The 22,297-nt window shown below is 47.6% G+C and overlaps 1 protein-coding gene across 1 annotated transcript; it reads left to right on the forward strand.

Annotated features, from left to right (window-relative positions):
* The first annotated feature begins 1,379 nt into the window (after positions 1-1,379).
* Positions 1,380-21,164, forward strand: ALDH2 (aldehyde dehydrogenase 2 family member). Its single transcript, XM_005298594.4, has 13 exons — positions 1,380-1,570; positions 7,410-7,514; positions 9,816-9,956; positions 11,008-11,087; positions 12,438-12,549; positions 14,021-14,149; positions 14,743-14,856; positions 15,788-15,890; positions 16,682-16,866; positions 17,265-17,429; positions 18,283-18,440; positions 19,403-19,517; positions 20,459-21,164. Exons 1-13 carry the CDS (start codon positions 1,412-1,414, stop codon positions 20,489-20,491), a joined length of 1,599 nt encoding a protein of 532 aa, XP_005298651.2. The 5' UTR covers positions 1,380-1,411; the 3' UTR covers positions 20,492-21,164.
* The last annotated feature ends 1,133 nt before the right edge of the window (positions 21,165-22,297 follow it).

A 22,297-nucleotide genomic window follows, 5' to 3' on the forward strand; every position in this document is an offset into this window, starting at 1 on the left:
TAGGCAAAGCACACAGCTCGTGCCTTCCCAGAGATCAGTCTCTGAACACGTACCTCCACCTCCACTGATCAGCAGCTAGGGGAAACATGCGAACAGCACTCAGGAGCGTCTGCCATTAATTCGCGACTCGATGCTGTAGTGCAGCCATCCGAATAATCTGGTGCCCAGACATGGGTAACCTGCCCCGTTCTGTCCAGGCCGCACACACAGCAGCTCCGCGTGTGCTTCCCATAGCGAAGGGGGAGTTCGGGTTGGACTAGCACATGCTGAAATCAGGGAGCAGTGGCACGGGGCTTGGCTTAAACCTGGAGGCTTTGAAGAGTGTCGATGCAGTTTAGAACGAGCTTCCCAGTCCCTGTTCCACAGCCCTGGGTTAGTGGGGCTCAGCCAGTGCTTCAAAAGTAGCTGTGTAGACAGCGCTTTGAAGTTGAGGCTTGGGCTAGGACGCCTGGGCAGGGGCTCAGGAGTGGAGCTGTTCGGCCTGGGCAGACCCCTGGGCGGGGATCCTTGTTGCAGTCAACAGGGCTTGGGAGGAGGCGAGTCCATCCGTGGGACACAACTAGCAGGATTAGGTCCTACCTATTAATATTGTGCAAGAGACGCACAGGAGGAAGGATGGTCCAGGGGGTAGGGCACTAGCCTGAGACTTGGGAGATGTAGGTTAAATTCCCTGCTCCACCCCAGCCTCCCTATGTGACCTTGGGCAAACCGGGCAGTTGGCCGCTCCGTGCCTCAGTTTCCCCATCTGTAGGACCGTAAGAGCACTGCCCAACTCAGAAGGGTGTTAACACATGAAAGGATGTGGGGTGCCCAGGTGCTATAGTGATGAGGGGACCATACAAGTAACTAATATAGAGACAGACACGGACCATAAGGGGATGCATTAGATGAAGCCCTGGTTCCTGCCACAGCCCCCTGGGCTTAGGGGGTCCAGATGTCCTGATTTTAGAGGGGCAGCAGTCCCAATCTTCAGGGCTCTCTCTTACATAGGCGCCTAATTCCCCCAGGATTTTTCACACTTGCTCTCTGGTCACCTAGTACGTGGACGGTGCCCACCTGGCACCGACCTGCCTGGGTCAGACAGACCCTCCGCGGGGGGATGAGCGGAGGCGACGCGTCCAAAGCGCTTGGACGGGCAGCAGCCCCCTTAGCCCCGCGCTAGCCTGCGGGCCAGCAGAGGCGAGCCCGGCCGGGGCCGTTCGCCCTTCGCCAGGCGAGCTTGGCGCTGCTGCGGCTAAAGCGGGGCCGGGGAGCGGCAGGACGGAGCTCGCTGGAGCCCGCCAAGCCCGAGCTACCGCTACCGAGCCGGTCCAGCCAGCTCCCCGCGCCCACGTGCTCCGGGGCCCGGACCCGCCCCCGGGCCGCTCGGCCGCGCCCCCCCCCCCCCGTGGCTGCATCCGCGGCTCGCCCCATGGCCCTGCGTCTCCCCAGTGCCAGGATGCTGCGTGCGGCCGCACTGGGCTCCCGGCTGTGGGGCCGGGCGGCTCCGGCCCAGCTCGCCAGCCCCTTCTCGGCCGCGGCCCCCGCCATCCCCGCCCCCAACCCCCGCCCGGAGATCGCCTACAACAAGGTAGGGAGCGGGCCGGCCGGGGGGTTCGAGTCCCGGCCCGGGGGGTTCGAGTCCCGGCCCGCGGGCGCGGCAGCGCGGCGCAGGGGGTGGCTGCGGGGCCCGGCTTCTCGGCAGCCCGCGGGGCTGTCACCGACCCTCCCTCCCGCTCTCGGCCTGGGCGGCTTGTGAGCGGCCGGACGGGAGCCCTGCAGCCGCGAGCGGCCGGGGCTGGGCTGCAGCCAGCGCCCCCTCCCAGAAGCGAGCTTGGCACGGGCAGGGCCCCGGGCCCGGGGGGATCCCTGCCCGCTGCTCCCCTTTGCCCTGGGGCTGCTGCTGGGTAATGCCTGGCGAGAGCGGAGCCGGGCCCGGCCCTACGGCTCCCTGCCAGAGGTCGGGCTTGGGGCTGGCCGAGCAGCGGGGCCCCGCCGGGCATCGCAGCCTGAGCGGGGGCAGTGGCGTTTCCACCCCCGTCTCCCCCAGGGAGGCTTGGCCTCAGCAACCGCCCCTGGAGGCCTCTCTCTTCTCCTTGCCTCCCTCCCAGGGCCCCAGCGCAATGCTGAGCGCGGACAGGACAGCGCTGGGTCTCCTGCTCAAAGCGCAGCCCCTAGACGAGCATCAAACGGCCTGAAAAGTTGTTTGCCCTCCTTGTGACCTGGGCCTTACGGCAAAGCAGATTGACCTAGCTCCGTTGGTAGAGCATCAGACATTTAATGGGAGGGTCCAGGGTTCATCTCCTTGGTCAGGGGGCGTCAGCCTCTCCAGCTGTGTCACGCACCTACAGCTAAGACAGTTGTCTCTGCAGAATCCTCTGTTGCAGCAGTAAATGGTGTACCCAAAGTTGCTAATAAACTGAGTTACTATAGGACCAACCCTCTAATAAAAAGAACCCTCAGCAATGTTCCCTCTTCACGGTCAGGCTGTCTGTCCGCTCTGCAAGCAAAGGACTCACTGCATTTTGTTCTGGGCTGCAGCGGCTGCTTTATTGTGGGGGTTGTTTTTAAAGTAAAAACAAGGCCATGGTCCTGGCCTGGCATTTGCAACCTGCGTCCTGGTGTGCGGAGGGTGGAACGAATTTGCAAGTCCCTAAGTGCTGTCAGTTCCCAAAGTGCTGCAAGTGGAGGGTTACATAGGACTTTGCTTGTCTCTGTAATCTGTCCGCCACAAAGGGTTGTGCAAATACCAAGTGCAAAGCAAACTGAAACCTGCCTCCTGTGGCGAAGACAAACTCCAAAATAATCTCTTTGCATGGTGCTGGAAAGACTCTGCCCCACAAAACTAGATGACAGCACACAGCACTCTGGATTAACCGCCCTCCAAAATGGCTTATTTTTCATGGATTAATGTTGTTTACCAAGGCATCTGTATTTGGTCACATAAACGGGCACTGCCAAACCTCATTTTAAAAGCTTCCTTACCTGCTTTCATAACACCTGAGATTAGGTTAAACTACATTAATGCTGAAGTTTCTTTTTTTTCCATGTAAATGCTACAAGGCAAATATAAATACAGTCCGAATAATACCATCTTCTTTATTGGTGGTGAGCAGGAAGCCGAACAGAACAGGCCTGCAGAGCATTAAATGCTGTGTCTTTTGTTGCAAGACATTCTTTTAAAAAACAAAAAGAACCCATCGCAACTGTTCTTAATGCAAGTAATGTAGAGTCTATTGGCCTTCGCAAGCAATGCAGTCAATTCCTGCATCTGGCCAATAAAGCAAGTTGTCCTGTGTATGTGTGTGTGTGTGTGTGTGTGTAAATTCAAGCTGAGTCACGACTGTCACTGGGTTCTACACTTCTTAGCTCAATTGCTGTCACCATTGCAAATGAATAGAGCGAAAACAAGTCGATCCATTGTCTAGGATTTAGCATGCATCCCGGGTATGTTGTTTTGCCTAGACTATCTTCTACTCTTCCTTCACTGTTATCTCAGGGAATGCTGTTTGGTCAGCTCTAACAATGAAAAATGAAATGTGACGAAACCCAGGACAAATACAAGCTTACAACTGCTGCGTCACTGCCTTTGAGTAACAACTGTATATGAATCAGTTGCTTCTATAGGGGAATTTGCTTGCTTTCGCTTATTGTGCAACATCACTCTGATAAAAGTGCTGTGGTCTTTGCACTGAGACTTTGCTTTGGGTGCCTGCGTTTGGCTTCTGAAAGACCTCTCACCTCCGTTAATGTGACAGCTATGCTAGCGTTGAGTATTTCATGCAAACTATATCCCATGTCGCTCTGACAAAGCTACAGTAACAGCAGAGAGAAACTGGACTTATTTTTGTCCTTTTAAAAAAATGTTTACAGCTCCTCAGCTCAGGGACTGTCTGGAATAGTTTGTGGCCCTAGTGCCTAGCACAGTGCAGCCGGGCTCCTGAGTGGGGCTTTTGTGTAATGCTCCCATCAGAATAGCAAAACAATGTCTAGAAAAGACATGACGATAGAGTGGAAGAGGCAGAAACTGACCACAGTGGGTCCTTAGCCATACTTGGTTGTTCCAGATGGCAGGAGCTGCAGAGAAAAATCTTGCCCTAGTGGTGGGGAGATTGTGTGAAGGGACAGCAGTAGCCATTGCTAACTGAGCAGTGAGGGGGAATCGAGAGACTTCAGTGATGTACGCTAGTAAACACATCTTGAAACCTTCCTAAATGAAGGCTGTAATTCCTGAATCTGGCAATCTACTGAAGCACCCAGGTGCCAGTTTGCTTTATAATGTCATTAGGAGTTGCATTAATCTGTCCTCACTGGCTAAATGCAAACTGAGTCTGTGTTTAGGGCACGTCTTCACTACCCACCGGATTGGCAGGTAGCAATCGATCTATTGGGGATCGACTTATCGCGTCTAGTGAAGACGCGATAAAATCGATCCCCGATGGCTCTGCCGTCGACTCCGGAAATCCACCGGGGCAAGAGGCGGAAGTGGAGTCGACCGTGGCGCGGCAGCGGTCGACTCGCCGCCGTCCTCACAGCCAGGTAAGTCGACCTAAAATACGCAACTTCAGCTACGCTATTCACGTAGCTGAAGTTGCGTATCTTAGGTCGACCCCCCTCCCTCCCGTAGTGTAGCCCTTTTCTTCTGTAGTTCTGATGGGAATCATGGGGGGGAGGGGGAATTTGTATGGAAAAATTGTTTATAAACTAAAGCCTAAATGACACTGAGTCTGCAGATCGAGATCCAAGGAACGAGCTCTGAAGCGCACTGCAAACTGGCAAGTGTGGGAAATGCAATGGAGTGGGAGGAGTGTTGTATCCTTGCTTAAAACCGCATCAGCTGCCAAACTCTGATGTTAAGCATCTAAACAAACTAGACAGCTGCGACTAGAGCGTGTATTGCAGTCACGTGTAAAAAGTCCTGATAAGGAGCGGTGTTCTATTGTGTTACCTGTGTTTATTTTACCTCCTGTATGAGCAGCAGGGTGGATTTGATTTAAATCAGGAAGACTCGATTTAATCATGGTTTTCTACACAAAAGCGCATTCTTGGTTGTTATAACCTTAATACATATTCTTCACAACTCCGAGATAGATGTGTACCTTCTAAAAATGAAACCTACACTATACATTTTTAAACAGTGATTTATTTTGAAAACTTTTCAGATTAGTTTTACAGCTATATCAGAAAATGAATGATTGTTTGGTTATTTCATTTACCAAAGGTAATTGAAGCAGATAGTTCACTTCCCAATGACTTCATAAATATCTCCAATTCAACAGGTTAATCATTAATATTTGGCGGATTTTCTTGCCATGCTGTATCAGGAGGAGAACATCACCAGACAGACTATAACATTGTTGTTTTAGTTAAATAAAACAATTTAAATGAGTCTGGATTTTTTTTCTTCAACAGCAAATATATAATATTTTAACAAAACAAGCATATGTTCCTCACTTCTCACATTTATCTCCAGACTTCTTCTTCTAGTCCAGATCTATTCCGCCCCCAACAATCTTCTATTCATTGAACTTTTTGAAACTTTGCACTGTTAGAGAGAGGTAAGGGATTGACTCTGTGTACACAAATTTGCAGAGGGACAATAGAGTTTAGGTCTGTTATTTCTCATCTCAATTATTTATTTATTTATTTAAAAATATGTTTGCTGTTAACAAGTATGTTACCTCTGGAGACACAAATCCACAGTCTGAGAACTGCAAAACTAAGCATCTCTGATGGTATCTTCTAGATTGAGCATTGAGTCCCATTGGGTAAATAGAAAGATTAACCTAAATAATCTATACAGAAGCCTGTGGAACCCCATAAGATTGGGTCCCTAATCCATGAACTATTGGAACTCATTTACAAAACTTTTCTTAAACATGACATGAATATATTGTCTCATACTATAGAATTAGAATTTATAATCCCTAGTCCATGATGAGATATCTTTAAGCTCTAATGTATCTTAATTAAAACTCTCTTTAGACAGGTTTTTCCCTCAAAAAGCATTTTATCAAAAAAATCTGGTGTTTTTTTTTTAATTTGATTTTTATCCACCCTGACGAGCAGAGTAGACACAGTTCTTGCTCTCTGGAGCTTAGTCTAATTTGAGACAAGATAGAACAAGTGAGTGTGGCAAACAGGAGAGTGAAGGAGTTGTCTCTTGCTTGTTACACAACATACATAATACGAAGAACCCACATGGGCAAGTGAGGTCCAAATATCCGTGTCTACTCACTGGACGCAATGTGCAAGCTACGTGTAAATGCTGCAGCTCTGGCAGAGGGCTGGTGGTTTCTGAAACACTGAGGGCGCACTCCCTATTGAAAGGGATACGCCCTATTTCTATACAGTACGCAGGGCAAGAGTAAGATCATGCCGTTGAATAGGTAGCTGTTGCAAAACTTGGTAGCTGCGTTTTGGACTGGAGGGGTTGATCTGAATGTCACAGTGGCCAGGATGGAGGAGGACACACACAACCTAAGGCGCTGCCTTGTGTATATCTTGTAGCCCTAGCCTGGGCATAGAATTGTAGGACTGGAAGGCACACAAATAAGCACAACAGGGTCAATAAGGGCATATTTTGTTGTCTTTCCTGGTGGCTTATGTCTTGCTCTGTTTGTCGCCTGCCCCACTCTGCCCCTATTTACTCTAGTTTCACAAAATATTTAGAACTGGGGGGAGGGAAGGAAGATGCCCTTTGTCAATAAGCAGAAGGTCTTTCCGGTGGGTGCTGTTCCCTCTGCTCGCTAGCTTGTCTGGACAGGAGGAGTGGCTAAGCATGCCCTGGGGTCTCTGGCAGAGGTGGCTGGGTGAGGTCTGTCCATTGATCTAGTCTAGATACCACACTCATTGTTCTGGTATCCAGGGACCTGGAGGGGTTCTCTGCCTCACTCCCAAAGGGATATGTGTGGGCTGGGATGTCTACAAAATGGGACAGTTGCACAAATGGCTACCCTACCACGGCAGAGTCTAGCACAGGGAGTCTGGTGTTATGGGGTCCCAGTGGCTGCAGCTGTGTCTCTTGTGGATCATGCACTGGTCAGTTTATCTCCCTAGAATGAGGGGTTTTGATGCTGTCCTGACTCAACGCTTGACTATGGATTCCTCCCTTCCCATGCAATTTTGCCTGATCCAAAATGCTGTGAGATTAGCTGTGTACGGCTTAATGACTGCTCCTCAGAAACCTTTTGCACATGGCACATGTCTGAGGGTTTTTCTTTTTGAAAGCCCTGGTGGGACGTAGCTTTTCGATGACTCTCTAGTGTTTTGCATGTTAAAAATTATGTGCAGAGCCACACACATTTAATTTGAACTGCTTCAGGTGCAGAGCTGTGCTTCCAGCTTCCTGCACCAAACAATAGAGCTTCCAGATTAGATGACTCTCGGGCCTGAATACGTAAGTCTCTCTCTCTTTTTTTGAATTACAGATTTTCATAAACAATGAATGGCATGATGCAGTCAGCAAGAAAACCTTCCCTTCCGTCAACCCAGCAACGGGGGAAGTTATCTGCCAGGTTGCTGAGGGAGACAAGGTAACTGCTGTCCTTATAAGATCTCAGAGACTGATAGGTATTGACTTACAAAATCATGGCATAAAAAGAGATCGTGTACATGTCTCTTTATAACCCCTGTCCAGAAACATGTTTGCTCTCTATCCTTTATCCTGCAAGTGCCTGAACGCCATGTTATGGGAAACTACTACATTTACTGTATATAAAGAAGTGTCAGTGTTGCTTTCCTATCTAGCTTTGCTCTGCTCCTAATCAAAGGCAGGAAGCCAAACAGGCAGTGAGGATACTTAGCTGTTATATGGTGCTTTACTATTCTCTGCCCTATCCCAGAAAGATGGCTAGTTTCCCCCATTTTGAACCTTGGGAGACTGCCGCAGAAAGATGAAGTAACTCAAGGCCACCAATGAGTAAGCATCGGCGCCTGGATTAGAACTGCGGAGGGGTGGTGAAGAACAGGCTGAGCTCCCAATGTTGGGATCAGTCTTTGCAGAATGTTCCTGCCCCAGGAAAGGACAGAAGCCAGCATTGGCGGGTGCCAGAGGGCTGGGTACGTGACCTAGGTGCTGTAAAACAGGACTGGAGGCTTGGAGGGGTTCCAGTGAAATGGAAGGGATGGTTGTTTTATCAGCAGAACAAAAGGGACCTGATCATGCTGAGCACCTCGTATTGCAGTAGTGCCTAAGGACCCTGATGTACTACGTGCTCCACATACGCATACGGGAACAGAAACTCTTCCAAAGAGCTTATAGTCCAGAAATACACGAGAAGAATTCTCTCGATTTTTTACAAGCGGGGAATCGAGGCACAGACAGATGAAGTGACTCACCCAAGGTTGCTTGGAGTCCAGGCAGTGCCAAGGATTGAACTCAGATCTCCTGAGTCCCTATTCAGTGCCTTAACTACAAGGCAAACCTTCCTCTCTCAACTGGTCGATTTATGCTGTTGTCGGAGGAGGGGGAGGAAATCACTGGGATTTCTGCATTCCCTGGTAATCAGCTTCATACGCCAAAAATGGGAACTGACTAGAAACAATAAACACCATAAAATAGAGAGATACTGGATTCTAAATTGAATCAGCCATGCTAAACCTAAACAAATCCAACTAGAGAGTTCAGAAGTCACACCCCCCGCCCTTGTCCTGTGTCGCCAGAGGATCTAAAGTAAATATTAGCTCAGCAGATACTGCCGCTGAAATATGCCTTGTGTAAACATGCTTGGCTTTCCCCAGGATAGTCGTCTTTATGTGGGGATGTTTGCTCAGCCCTATACACCCATTCTTTTCAAATATAATTTCATAACGTTCTCTCCGGATGTAGCATGCAGTGCTGGGCAGGCTACAGCTGGGTTGACAAACAGTGACTCTGCGAAACGCACACAAGCTGGAATCAGCCTGCAGAGGCTCGGCTGACAGCAGGGCTGGGTTTTCCGTGTATGAAAGATGCCACCTGATCTTATCAAGGCGATAACAGGAGCTCTCTGGTGTCACTGGGATGGACGTTCTGTTCCCTCCCACAATCCAGCGACCTTCTTAGCCAGTGGCTGGCAGCTGTATTTTGAAGGGGGAGGGTTTCTTTTAGTTGCATGAAGTTCATGAATAAATCATTGGCTTTGACTTATCCACTGTAACGCCAGTGTTTGGCAGTGCTGATGTGGGATTATCCAGCGCCTGAGGATGGGACTTTTGCAGCCTCTCCACCACTCCCTTCAACTGAGCCAAAGGGGGGGGGGGGGGAGAGAATCAGAACAGGCTGGCACCTACCATCCTGTCGTCCAAGACATTGACACAGGAGACCGTCTCTCCTTCCGGCGAGGGGAAAGGTGGCCAGACTGCATGGCTGCTGGCTCCTGAGTGTCAGCCCTTCCACCAGCGAGGCCTTGCCCAGCATCTCTCTGCATTAGGGCAGAGGACGGATCCCATTTTCCCGTCTAACATACGTATGTGATGAGACACACAAGGTTTTGTCCCCCTGCCTATGCCATGACTCGGAGTACAGCGCTGCTACACACAGTACTCAGCCTCCCACCGCCCTGGGAGACAGGTCAGTATTAACCCCAAGGCAAACAGCAGGGGACTAACCTGGCACAGGGACCTAGTGTAGAAACTAAGTGTACAGTTTAGAGAATGCGCCGGGGACCCAGAAAGTCCTGACTCCTAGTGCAGGCTGCATTTCAGCTTCCTCGGTCTTTCTCCTGGGCCACTTCTTGCCAGCCTCTCTAATTTATTTTTCCCTCTGAGTGCGGCCTCTTCCATACAACCTCAGATTAGGCGGTGGGGGAGGGGAGCACTGTCCACTCAGCCTCTCTGTCTGGTTTCCTCCTCAGGCAGATGTGGACAAGGCCGTGCAGGCGGCCAAGGCAGCCTTCCAGCTGGGCTCGCCTTGGAGACGGATGGACGCCTCTCACCGGGGGAAGTTGCTGTACCGCCTCGCTGACCTGATTGAGAGAGATCGGGCTTACCTGGCCGTGCGTATCGTGCTCCCTGGATGTACTGTCTGTCCTCCCCGGGGTGGTGCAGTCTAGTAAAGCTGTCTGCTGGGCACTGCCGGTCTGGTTCAGCTGGGTATGGGAAGGATTCTGGCAGTGTCGCCAGAGGTGGATACGGCCGTCTCGGGGGAGGGGAGCTCGCTTGTGCGCTTGGCTGCATGCGGGAGGAGCTGGCTGTTGCAGCTCATGCACTAACGGCAGCTCTGTGGGGTACGAAGGGTAAACAAGCCACTCATCATGTCCGGCAACCCATTCCTGCAGTCAGAGCAAAGGAGGGACCCGACTGCTTGTTCCTGTCTGCAGCGGCTCTGGCCCAGGCTTGGAACCCTCTGAACTGGCAGACGCTAGAGGCTCTTTCGCCATCAGGACTGAGTGCTCTGAGCATGCAGCAGGTGTGACCTCTGCTAGAAGGGCCTTGCAGCCTCTCGGCCAGTCCTGCTCTTGCACTGCTCTGAATCTTGCACTGTCAAAGACGGGGGAGCTAGCCTGGTTTTACTGAGAGCAGACTTTCATCCCAAGAATCTCACTGACCGAAGCCTCGCGGCACACTGCTGAAACAAACCCATCTGGCCTAGCCAAGGGCCTGCAGCCTCATTGCTTCCCCTACCGCTCGTAAGCACGATGATAGTGATCACGACTAAACTGCTCTGTCTCGTTAGTGGGGAAAGGAATAACTGACTGTCCAGACTCTACCTTCGGCTGTCTTTTGGGGTGTCTGATGGTCTGACAGCTCCGTGTGCTGCAGCATGGGGTGATCCAGCTCAGGTCTTCAGCCTGGAGTTTGGAATAGCTGTGGGGTCAGTATACTCTGCCCTAGGAGAGGGGAGAAGAGGACCTTGGATCAGTCCCTTCTACCCTTCAAAAGAGCCATAGCCCATGCAAGGAAGGAGAGGGAGGGAGTCTTCACAGTGTTGGGCATTTGGGGCTAGGTAGGAAGAGCTAAATGCAGAACCTGTCAAAGAGCAAACCCAGAGTCCGTCTCACCTTGGGCTGGGACTATTCAAATAGGAGTTTGTAACTCTCTTTGTAGGAGCTGGAAACTCTGGATAATGGCAAACCGTACTCCATCGCCTACTTAGTGGATCTGGACATGGTAACCAAATGTATCAGGTAGGAGTTTGTTTTCTTCATGCAACGACGAGAGCAAGTCCATGTGAAGTGCTATGAAGTCTGGCATTCAGCTGATCTGTGGTAGCTGGAGATCTGCAAATGTTGCTGTGTGGTGGGAATTCCTGTCTGGGTGCTGCTGTAATTTGAGCATGCTAGCTGGTTAGACTTGATCTGACCCGATGGCATCCTGTGTCCCGTTCTGTTGGCCTGAGGCAGGGTGAAATGCACCCCAAGCCAGTGACTCTCACTTTTAATCAGTTCAGCCAGGTTAATGCAGTCAGCTGCTTCCTCAGTATGGCTCTGGAACGCGCATCTCCAAATCCTGCCTTCCTAAAGCCACATACCAACCCTGAAAGATGCTATTGGCAAATCTGAGACCTCTGAACTTGTTAAACGCATCATAAAGAGTAATGGGCCGCTGTGAGTCCTGGCTAGACCCAAACAATCTGTTTCTGCTGTTTGTATTCAACTTGCTGTCTATAAAGCAAGGAAAATACTAACCTGTGAGTCCGGCGTCTGAAGATGTGCCAATGTTCAGGTGCTGGCTAGAGGCTGGGTGGAGGCTTCCTGTGATGAGTATTTTACACTGGCAGAATCCTGTCCTTGGGGCTTGTCCAGTTTTGAGCTGAACTTAGCTCAGTGGCATAGCTCAGCGGAATGCATGTTGCTAAATGTAGCCTTGCCAGATGCTCATGAAATCATTAGCTGAGGAACACACAACCTGCTCTGCCAAGTGATAAGGAACCAAGTGATAAGGAACCAAGGAATGTCAGTGATATTTGACTTGCCTATCAAAAAAAAACCCATGCTGGACTAATGGGTTTACATAGTCACATAGGTGGGCATGCCCACTCTGGGAGCGAAATAAGGCCTGTACCCTGTAAAGCTTGCAGTGAGTACTGAGCTTAGACTGCTTTGAAGGGGCTCTCGCTCAACCCTAATGCGCCGTATATTTAAAAAAAAAAAAAAAGTGATTTCAGGTGACCTGAGGCTCTTAGCAATGTTGTGGCTTTCCATTCAGGTCCCTTTTAAAATCAGTGTTTGAGAAACATTCTTCTTTGAGTCGTGGTCCCTATGTGTATTCCAAATATGGGTGCACATGCGTGCCATGTGCTGGAGCCAGGAGATTTTTTGTAGCAGAGTCTGTTGACCCACATGTGCGTCATGTGTCAACTCGTGTCTCAGGCACGGTTATATTAGGTCATGCGGGGCGACGCCTCTGTAGTTCCCTCTTATTGCCACAGGGTCAGAGTCTGAATCCCTGCCTGAGATGTCAAAAAAAGTTCACTCTTATTCCTAAGTGGGAGACTTGTTGTCCTAAACCAATGACTAAAACAATGTGATTGTCAGGTACTACGCTGGCTGGGCTGACAAATGTCATGGAAAAACCATTCCCCTAGATGGAGACTTCTTCAGTTACACAAGACATGAGCCAGTAGGGGTCTGTGGACAGATCATCCCGGTAAGTAAAATGTATCATGGGCCTACAGAAATGTACCTTGGCATAGAGAGTAACATTAAAATGCAAGTTTCTGGCCTCTGCGAGGCACGATTTCGCTTTAATACTGAGGGAAATTACGCTTAGTAGCCCTTTACGTTGCTCTGGCAGTGATGAAGCAGACTTGATGTAATTGTCAATCCGACTCTGTGCATCCAGCTGTGAATGAGAGAATTCAAACCCTCTTTACTGCAAGTACCTCATTTACACTTATAGCTCAGATCTGATGCAACTTCATTTGTATTTAATCTTATTTCTATGAATTGCTGTGGACATAAAATAGTGTGTAACTATTACCTTGCTAGAGATCAGACATGGTTGTGATGCACTGTGCTTGTGTGTCTACTAATGAGCAGGAATTGGATGTAAACCTTTAATTCTGGAATCTTAATCTGTTAGCGAGTTTAGCATGAACTTTTTCATAATCAAGCTCTTGCAGACACTCCACTATCAATGTTTCAAACCAACTCATGGGCGATTAGAAGAGGCCTGGTTTCCAACAGTTAAGATTACAACTTTCAAGTTAGACATAACTTTTGTAAATAGACATCCCCCAAAATACGTCACTCATTTAAAAATAGCATATCTGGAGAGGCAGAGACCCAGCTCTTCACTCTATCTACTAATCTCCTCTGTTTTTGTTCCTAACTATTTGATAGTCTCCAGAAGTGAGTGAACAGCTCTCCTGTTCAGTCAACTCTAGCTATGGGAATTTAACTTAATCTTCTACTTCTTGGCCCCCATCGGATGAGCCATGCAGGTATTTGCAGTTAATGCTGCACCCATGTCTAGTATATCCCAGGAAGGACGGCCTTGAGGTTTCTGCACTTGACTGGGATGTGGAGTTTTGGGGTCTGTTCTTAGCTCTGCTACAGACAGTGTGACCTGGGACAACTTGCTTAATCTCTGTGGCTCCATTCCACATCTGTAACATGGGAATAATACCTCACTGGGGTGTTAAGACTAAACTCATCCATTTTTGAGATGCTTGGATCCTGTGATGGGGTGTGTGATTTACATATTAATAAGTAATGAAATGAATAAAAACTTCTAAGAGACAAGGCCAGAGGTCAGGCCCATAATGTAGAATCATTTAAGTAAGTTTTCAGGAAGTTGTTTTAAGTGTCAATGAAAAGGCTTTAACTTTTTTTGTATCAAAACTTAAACTTCTGCAGTTCCCTCTTACCAGCGCATGAACCAAGGGCAGAGATAGTGAAAGGAACCACACATTTATAATCCAGGGTGTTAGTAAGGCAGAGATGGAAAGGGAGACAAATACAGGGTTGGATCCACAGCTGGTGAAAGTGACTTCAGTGGAGATGAACCAACTACAGAAGCTGGGGATCTGTCAGACCCTTATTCATCTCTCCAATGAATTCAAATAGAGAGTCAGTATTTTCATATGTAGTCAAGAAGGTTTCCTTGTGTCTTGCAGTGGAATTTCCCACTTCTGATGCAGGCGTGGAAAATCGGGCCCGCCTTGGCCACTGGGAATGTGGTTGTGATGAAAGTGGCTGAGCAAACACCCCTGACAGCTCTTTATGTGGCCAGTCTGATCAAAGAGGTGAGAGAAAAAGCTGGTTCTGACTTAACCTTCCACTTATACTTCCATCTGTGGTTGTGCAATATGCTATGACCACACAGCAACACAGAGTGGGTTACAGGAACCTATATAAGGCAGGGGCCATGGTGGTGGAGGAACAGCCAGAGCAAAAAGTTGCCATGGCTGAAGAGGAAAAACGTGTTTTGGGTTTTTTAAACAAATTCCAGCACCGAGACTAACCAGATGTCATTTCTGTCCCTGCCCTTCTCCCTGGCAGATACAGGAGATGCTGCTTTAGAATTGGGATGGAGTTTTCAATGGACTTCAGTGGGCTAACTAACCAAAACAAACTTAAATGAATGCTGTCCCTTTAAGTTAGCCGGGGGTCACCTAAACTGGCAATCTGGCTTTAAGCTACTGGAGGCAGGTGTCTGTGGTCTAGCAAAGTCCTTAAAAGGCTGCAGCCTGGAGGATGTGAGTGAAGTGGAGAGGAGCTTTGTTTTTGGGGGGGCAGGGTATTGGAGGTTGGTGGGACTGACAAGGCTACGGATCCTCTTGATTTGTAAAGGGAATAATAAAGTAACATCAGTTTTCTTTGGCTGGTGAACTTACAGGCTGGATTCCCACCAGGGGTGGTTAATATTGTTCCCGGCTATGGGCCCACTGCAGGGGCTGCCATTGCCTCCCACATGGAAGTAGATAAAGTGGCCTTCACTGGCTCCACTGAGGTAAGACGCGGCAGGTCTGCATCTCTGTCACCAGTCTCGTGTAGGTGGCCTGTGTAAAATTTATGTTCTGTATCAAACACTAAAAAACTGTTTTGCCTTAGTTTTAAAAACACAGCTGTCTTTAAGCACCATGAGTGATTTGTAACCAAACTAAGCCTTACTCTGTTCAGATGGTCTTTTTGGAATGGTTCTTCTTAAAGAAGTTTGCCTTTGGGCTGCTTCTTTGTAGGTGAAGTAATCAGAGTGGAGTACAACAACATGGCTCTTGTAGTGTATGTCCTTGCACTAGCTGCTTGAAAAGCATTAGGACAAAATCAGACCCTTCACTGCAATGCCCGAGAGCATCAGAGTAACACAGAGCAGCTATAAGAGTTGCTTAGTACAGTGGTTCATAAACTTTTTAGTAAGGTGACCCACCAACTGTATTTTGTCTCTCTTTTTTGTGTGTGTGACCCCCAGGGTCCAAATTTTGGGGGGGAAATCATAGGCCAACATCCTTCACCACTGCCACCGCCTCCTCCTTGCCCCACCAAGGAGGTTCCGATCTCCCACAGCAGCACCTTCTGTCCTGGCACCACAACCCTAATCCCAGGCCAGAGGGAAGGCCCTGAAGTGGAGGGGGGAGGGGGCGCGTTTGGTTTGGAGAGTGAGCTGGCCCCGCATTTAACCCCACGGGGCTGGGCCCAGCTCCTTGCTCTGGGCGTTGTGGTGCACGGGTTGAAGTGCCATTCACTCAAATTTGGCCCAGCCACCCCCTCCATCGTGACAGGAGTTGCTGCTTTGGGGTGAGTGCAGAGCAGGCTTGCTCTCTAACCCCCCATCTCCCAGTGCCTCCACAACCCACATGGAACTTTCCATCCACTAATCATTTGGGAAACCCTAGCTGAGAGGTGTTTATTTCCTAATCTTGATTCTGCTCCTTCCGATACAGGTTGGGCATCTGATCCAGAAGGCTGCAGCAGAGAGTAACCTGAAGAGAGTGACGCTGGAGCTTGGCGGGAAGAGCCCAAATATCATCATGTCTGATGCTGACAGTAAGCACCGGCTCAGTGCAGTGTTTGAATTGTAGCTCTCGGGATGGCTTTTTGCAGCCAGGATTTGGGAAAGGCTGGAAGGTTCTAACAGTGTTTCCCACATAAGCTCTTATACCGAGGGACACTCTGGATTCCTGTTGACGGCGCCACCTGGCTAGTGTCTTACAGAGTACACAGTGCATCTTGGGAGGAGTATCTTACACACGAGGCAGCCAAAATGGTGTATCAGCATTTCCTCACAAAACAATAGAGGGCGTGGGTGGGGATGGGGGAACTAATTTACCCACAAATTACACTTCTTTGTTGTTTTCCTGCAGACCTCTCACATCTTTTACTCATTCTTTTGGGTAGTGTTTCCTCCCATTCTTTCCTCCATTAGGTTTTGCTTCACTGCTGTGCCTGCCTCTTTCTAACCTCTTGCATTTTTTCTTAGTTCTCTCTCCTATTTCTCTTCCATGTGGATTTGCGTGTGTGCGTGCACCTCTCACTTGAGCCAAGAAACTGGCATGCTCTGTAAGTGGTGGTGGGGGAAGGAAATTTTGCTGGATCCGAAACAACTTTTCCGATTTGTTTAATTTCTAATAGACACTGCAGTTTGAGTAGAATTTGATTTAAATAAAGACTTGTTCAGCATGTAGATCCACATTCACACCCTTGCTATAAGAGCAGTAGAACCTTCCATATGAAGTGACTTGAGTGGACGGGAGTTCATAACCCCGACGTTCTTGCTGTTGGCATGAGGAAGATTCTCCCCTAAGCCATTTGTTGAATTTTTGCCATCTCTTTCCTAGTGGACTGGGCTGTTGAGCAAGCCCACTTTGCCCTATTCTTCAACCAAGGCCAATGCTGCTGTGCTGGATCCCGGACGTATGTCCAAGAAGATGTATATCATGAGTTCGTAGAGAGAAGCATTGAGAGAGCCAAGTCCAGGGTGGTTGGAAACCCGTTTGACTCTCAAACTGAACAGGGACCTCAGGTGAGAGCATGAAGCTTCAGTTTTCCTTCTCTTGAGATGCTACTTGATTGTGCATTGAAACTTGACACTGTATCCATGAACCAGTAGGCTAGAAGGTACTTGGCACTCATAGGCCTAACTTGCGTTAACTGTTGCCCGTTATCTAAATGAAATGGGGATGAATGAACTGGCTTAGATAATCACTTTGACCTCAAAATACTCCATCTGAAACTATTAGATACAGCAATTTCTGCCCTTGCAGACTGGCTTAGGAATCTGTCTAAATGCAGCATTGTTGTTCTATTCACGCCTTCCTAATTCCATATAAAGAACTGGTGTATATAGACCAGAATGTGGTGGAATCCTTTTCTCTCTCCATAAGGATCAAACTGACCTATCGCTATTCTTTTTGATCTTAGGTAGATGAAGAGCAGTTTAAGAAGATCCTTGGCTACATCAGCACTGGGAAGCAGGAAGGAGCCAAACTGCTTTGTGGTGGCAATCCTGCTGCAGACCGGGGCTATTTCATCCAGCCGACTATCTTTGGAGATGTGCAGGACAACATGACCATTGCTATAGAGGAGGTCAGAACAACTGATTTGTAAATCTCTTTTCTCTAACTTTCTGCCAAGTGTCGTCTTTCTTTTTTATCTCTTGATGCTAGGGACTACAAGTAACACTATTCCATAAATTGTTATCTGAACTCTAACTCTTGCTAGAATCAGAAGAAAAATGGACAAACCATCATCCAGAAATGTTTTTCATTTAGATTTTTAAGGCTAGAAGGGACCAGTGTGATAATTTAGTCTGACTTCCTGCATAATACAGGCCAGAGAACCTCACCTAGTAGTTTCTGCATCAAGACTGTAACTTTTGTTGCAGCTATAGGCTAGACCAGGGGTTGGCAACCTTTCAGAAGTGGTGTGCTGAGTCTTCATTTATTCACTTTAATTTAAGGTTTTGCGTGCCAGGAATACATTTTAACGTTTTTAGAAGGTCTCTTTCTATAAGTCTATAATATATAACTAAACTATTGTTGTATGTAAAATAAATAAGGTTTTTAAAATGTTTAAGAAGCTTCATTTAAAATTAAATTAAAATGCAGAGCTCCTCGGACCGGTGGCCAGGACCCGGGCAGTGTGAGTGCCACAGAAAATCAGCTCGCGTGCCATAGGTTGCCTACCTAGGGTGACCAGACGTTCCGATAAAATTGGGACTGTCCCGATATTTAGGCATTTGTCCTGTGTCCTGACCGATGTTTGGTCAGGACGCAATTTGTCCCGCTATTTTTTTTTTTCTTCCGCCGGTGGGACTCTTTCCCCCCCAGGTGTCCCGATATTTTCTTCATCCCATCTGGTCATCTTATGCCTACCCCGGGCTAGACCATGTATTTTTGTTTGTTTGTTTGTTTTTTAATATGCTGTTTTGATTTCACAGATATTTGGGCCAGTTATGCAGCTCTTGAAGTTCAAAACCATTGAGGAAGTCATTGAGAGAGCAAATAACTCCAAGTATGGTCTGGCAGCAGCAGTCTTCACGAAAGATCTTGACAAAGCAAACTACATGTCCCAGGCATTGCGGGCTGGAACTGTCTGGTAAGAGTCTTCTACACACAGGATCTCTATTGCCAAATCCTTCCCCTGAGTTTTTTTTAAAAGCTGTGGCTTTCTCATTCAAGCTGCCTCCTTCATTAAATGTATAAACTGTGTTTTATTACACACCTCGGTGCAGGTACAAAACTAAAAACCAAACCAAATGTCAAAAGTCTCAAACACTAATAAAATCCCCAACCTTCCTCTGGCAAAATCTGTGCAAACAGATGAGCCTTGAAGAGTAGACGGAGGCTTGGTGGGTGGGATGGAAGAACAGGATTAGGTCAGAAGATACAAGGGCGGGGCGGGACCTTGCCAACTCCCAGCCCTCTACCACTTGAATTTAGAAGCTGTTAGGTAAGCAGAGCGGTTTGTGCTGTCTTGGCTGCTGCAGCACAAATACAAAAAGAGCGGTGTGGCTAAGGTAGTCAGGGCTTTTAGTGTAAAAGTCAAAACGTCTTGAACTGTATTGTAGAAACAAACTGGAATCTCGTGAAAATTCTGGAACACCAGCATCTCGCTTTCCCTTCTAGAAATGGCATGGAGTAAGCAGGTAGTCAGTATTTAAAGGTGGCCAGATAGGGGCAGCCTCAATGCTTGGTGTGCTGACAGGAGACCTGAAGTGAATACCTGACCCTGTCTTGATGTCTGGGTCAGTGGGGATGAGGTTAGTACTCAACCAGCAGAGGAGTGATCGTTGTACCTTATTTCCACCCCCCGCCCCTTCCCCAGACACACACCCTTCCCGCCTGACTCTCTGATGGATGCTGAATTGTGCTTCTTCTGGATCTGCTTGACCAAAAGGGTGGTATGTGGGAGAGAATCTTTGTAGATGTGGACTACTTGCTGTAACTGAATCTGAGGAAATGTTCATCTCTTAATCATGGAGACTTTCATGGAAAGGCCTTGGTACTGTAGATGCTCTGGAGCGACAAACTGCTTCTAAGGTTTGATTTCCATTCCAGGATAAACTGTTATGATGTGTTTGGAGCTCAGGCCCCATTTGGTGGGTACAAAGCATCTGGAAATGGGCGAGAGTTGGGGGAATATGGCCTGGAGGCATATACAGAAGTGAAAACTGTGAGTATCAAAGCGCGCCAGAGGAAAACACTAGAGGTCTGGGCTTTGTACCTTTTGACACAAGCCTGCCAGAAGAATGAAGTTGGCCCTCAGCATTCAGTGTCACGAACCGTCCTCTTTTCATTTATCACTTTGTTTTAATTCTTGTAGCTCTGAATTTTATGCTTCTAAAATAACACAACATGTGGCACTTGCTTAGCATGTTTCATTAGAGAATGCCCGAGCACTTCACAAATGGTAAATAAACTTCACATACCTCTGTGAGGTAGGACAGCTAACCTCTGCCTCAGGTTTCCTCACCTGTAAAATGAGGATGCGTGACTTGCTCAAAATCTCAGTGAGGCAGTGGTAGAACTGAGGCATCCTGGGTTCTATTCTAACTTCCAGTTTATTGCCCCACTGAACACTATCTTCAAGAAACCTCTTAGAATCCCCCTGTTTTAAGTGCATTTGATTTGTAAAGAATGAGTGGGCTAGTAATGAACTCATTTGGGAAAGAAATTAAGCCTGCATTTCTGAAGAACATGTGCTGCCTAGAAACTTGAATATCAGTCACTTAATAGTTGGAGTGTAGTTTGTTCTTGGAATGGGAGACCTCCAAGTGCTGACTATTTAAGTGCCACTCTTCCATCCAAATCAAGATTGAATCCATGCCTTCACATGTGTGATATTAGAAGAAAGGAAACTACTAAACTGAAAGTCCAGAAAAGTGAGCTCTGTTGAACTGTAAAATTGTGGTAAAAACCCACCACGTGGTGCACTTAAAACTAGAGTATAGAGGATGAGTTAGCCACAGGGAATAATCAGTAACAGGGATGACCTAATGTCTCTTCCAGTTCTAATTTCTGTGGTATTTATACTTGAGTAATGGGAAGGGAACAAAGTGAATCTTATAAATAACACTTCAAATATAGGAAACTAACCCATATTATTCTTTCTAGGTAACAATAAAAGTTCCACAGAAGAACTCTTAAGGAACATGCTAGTTGCTCCATGCATCTGAACCCTTCTATGGAATTGAAGTTTAATGGGATAAGAACATGGGGAAACCCTTCTTAAAGCAAGCAAAACCTGAAGTCCATAAGTGCAAAGTACATGTAACTTTTTTTTAACGTTTCTAAAGATTTTTGTTTTGTTTTGTTTAAAGTGCCTGAGGCAATTTCTTGTTTTCTGCTTGCCTGAAACTTCATTTAGCTTTAACTTTTTTTATACCAAACATAATTCTCTGTGCACTAGCGTTACACATATTTGGGTAACCTTGTTTGCATTTGTCTGAAGAATCTAATGTGCTCTTTTGAAATCATTTGAGTGCTTTATGAAAATACCAGTACTAGAGACTACCAATTAATTGCTTATAATTGGCTTGATATTTTTTTTTTGAGGAATAAATCTATTTGCCTGATTTATGAGAGTACTTGCCACTGACATGCATGAGCAGAATTTGGCCCTCTAACCTAGCAGCAGAGATCAGAAAGATACTGTGTTACACAAACTATAGCTACTCTGAATGTATGACTTTTTTGATAATCTGAATTACTCTGAATCTAGGTAAACTCTAAGCTTTTTCTTTCCTACCCTGTCATCTGTGAAATATCTTCTTGTACTATTTGCCCTTTCATAATAAACATACTGGTGTTTAACCTGCCAGACTATGGGAAAGTTAATCCTTTATTTTGGTTGAGTTTAGGGATTGTTATATTCCAAAACTGTTAACCCAAATTAAAGTGCATGCAGAAGCTAATGTTTTCATACACATCAGATACTGAACAAGTACTACCAATTTTGATACTAATTTCAGGAATTATGCCTTGGATAAAGTCTATGAAAAACAAAGCTAGCTTCAGAAAAAACAGTCTACCACCTTTAATGTTCAGCTTCAGTTTTGTGCAAAAAAAGCTGAAGAATTAAGAGTTCCCTAGCAGCAATATTACCTTTACTTTGTATGGGTAACATATCCCTATCCTTGCATTAATCGGTGCTCTAAAAGAGAAAAACTAAAGAATTTCATTACCCAGATAATCTTCTCTGCCCCCAGAAAAAGGCAAATACTTCAAACTGGATGTAACAATATAACCTCTGTGATGTAGCTTCTTACCTGAGCCAAATGGATGAGATTTTTTTCCCTTTTAAAATGGCTGGGGGGGAGGAGACACTGCAGGTGAATGGCATTAGGTTGCCATCTATAGGACACTAAGCTTTTCCATGATTGTGGAAGTTTACACCTATGCCTATAACCGCAACAGCTGTTGCTGTTTAACTGAAGCTTATTCTCGGTAGACTATAGATGCACTTTCCCCCCCTTTCACTGAGGGTACCTACGTGCCAATTACGCTTTTGGCTTTGGATGATGTGGCCATGTTTACACTAGACACCATTTGTTTGCCCACATTACCAGTCTCAGTAGTAACTGCTGACACATGCTGCAGTGTTGGAAGGGCCCGAGCCCAAGGCCCCTGCAGCGAGCTCAGGTTTTTCAGCAGCTGCCAGGGTGCAGAACCCCGCTCGCTACCAGAAGGTGACAAGGCACAAATAACATCACCACGGCCAGGCTTTCGCCCGGGGAAAGGGCTCCGGGCTTCTCTACCGCAGGAACCGCCAGGCCCCCGTTAGCCTCGGCGCTGAGCGCCCCACGCCGCCGCAGCGAGCGAGGCACTTTCCCCCCTGGGCATAGGGAAGCGCGGCCTGGCCTCTCCGCCGGGCTGGGGCAGAGCCGGGACCCGGGTCTCTCCAGTTCACGTCCCCGGCGCCCTGCCTCAGCGCGGGACTTCACTGAACAAGGC

Source organism: Chrysemys picta, chromosome 15 (assembly GCF_011386835.1).
Source record: "Chrysemys picta bellii isolate R12L10 chromosome 15, ASM1138683v2, whole genome shotgun sequence".
NCBI classification, from domain to species: domain Eukaryota; kingdom Metazoa; phylum Chordata; order Testudines; family Emydidae; genus Chrysemys; species Chrysemys picta.

What these genes read in the sequence shown, in the direction of transcription:
- ALDH2 (XM_005298594.4), top strand. Translation starts at nt 1,412, where the DNA reads ATGGCCCTGCGTCTCCCCAGTGCCAGGATGCTGCGTGCGGCCGCACTG. An exon ending in CCTTCACTGGCTCCACTGAG is followed by an intron (nt 14,857 to 15,787) that starts GTAAGACGCGGC and finishes CTTCCGATACAG; the next exon opens with GTTGGGCATCTGATCCAGAA. An exon ending in CATCATGTCTGATGCTGACA is followed by an intron (nt 15,891 to 16,681) that starts GTAAGCACCGGC and finishes TCTCTTTCCTAG; the next exon opens with TGGACTGGGCTGTTGAGCAA.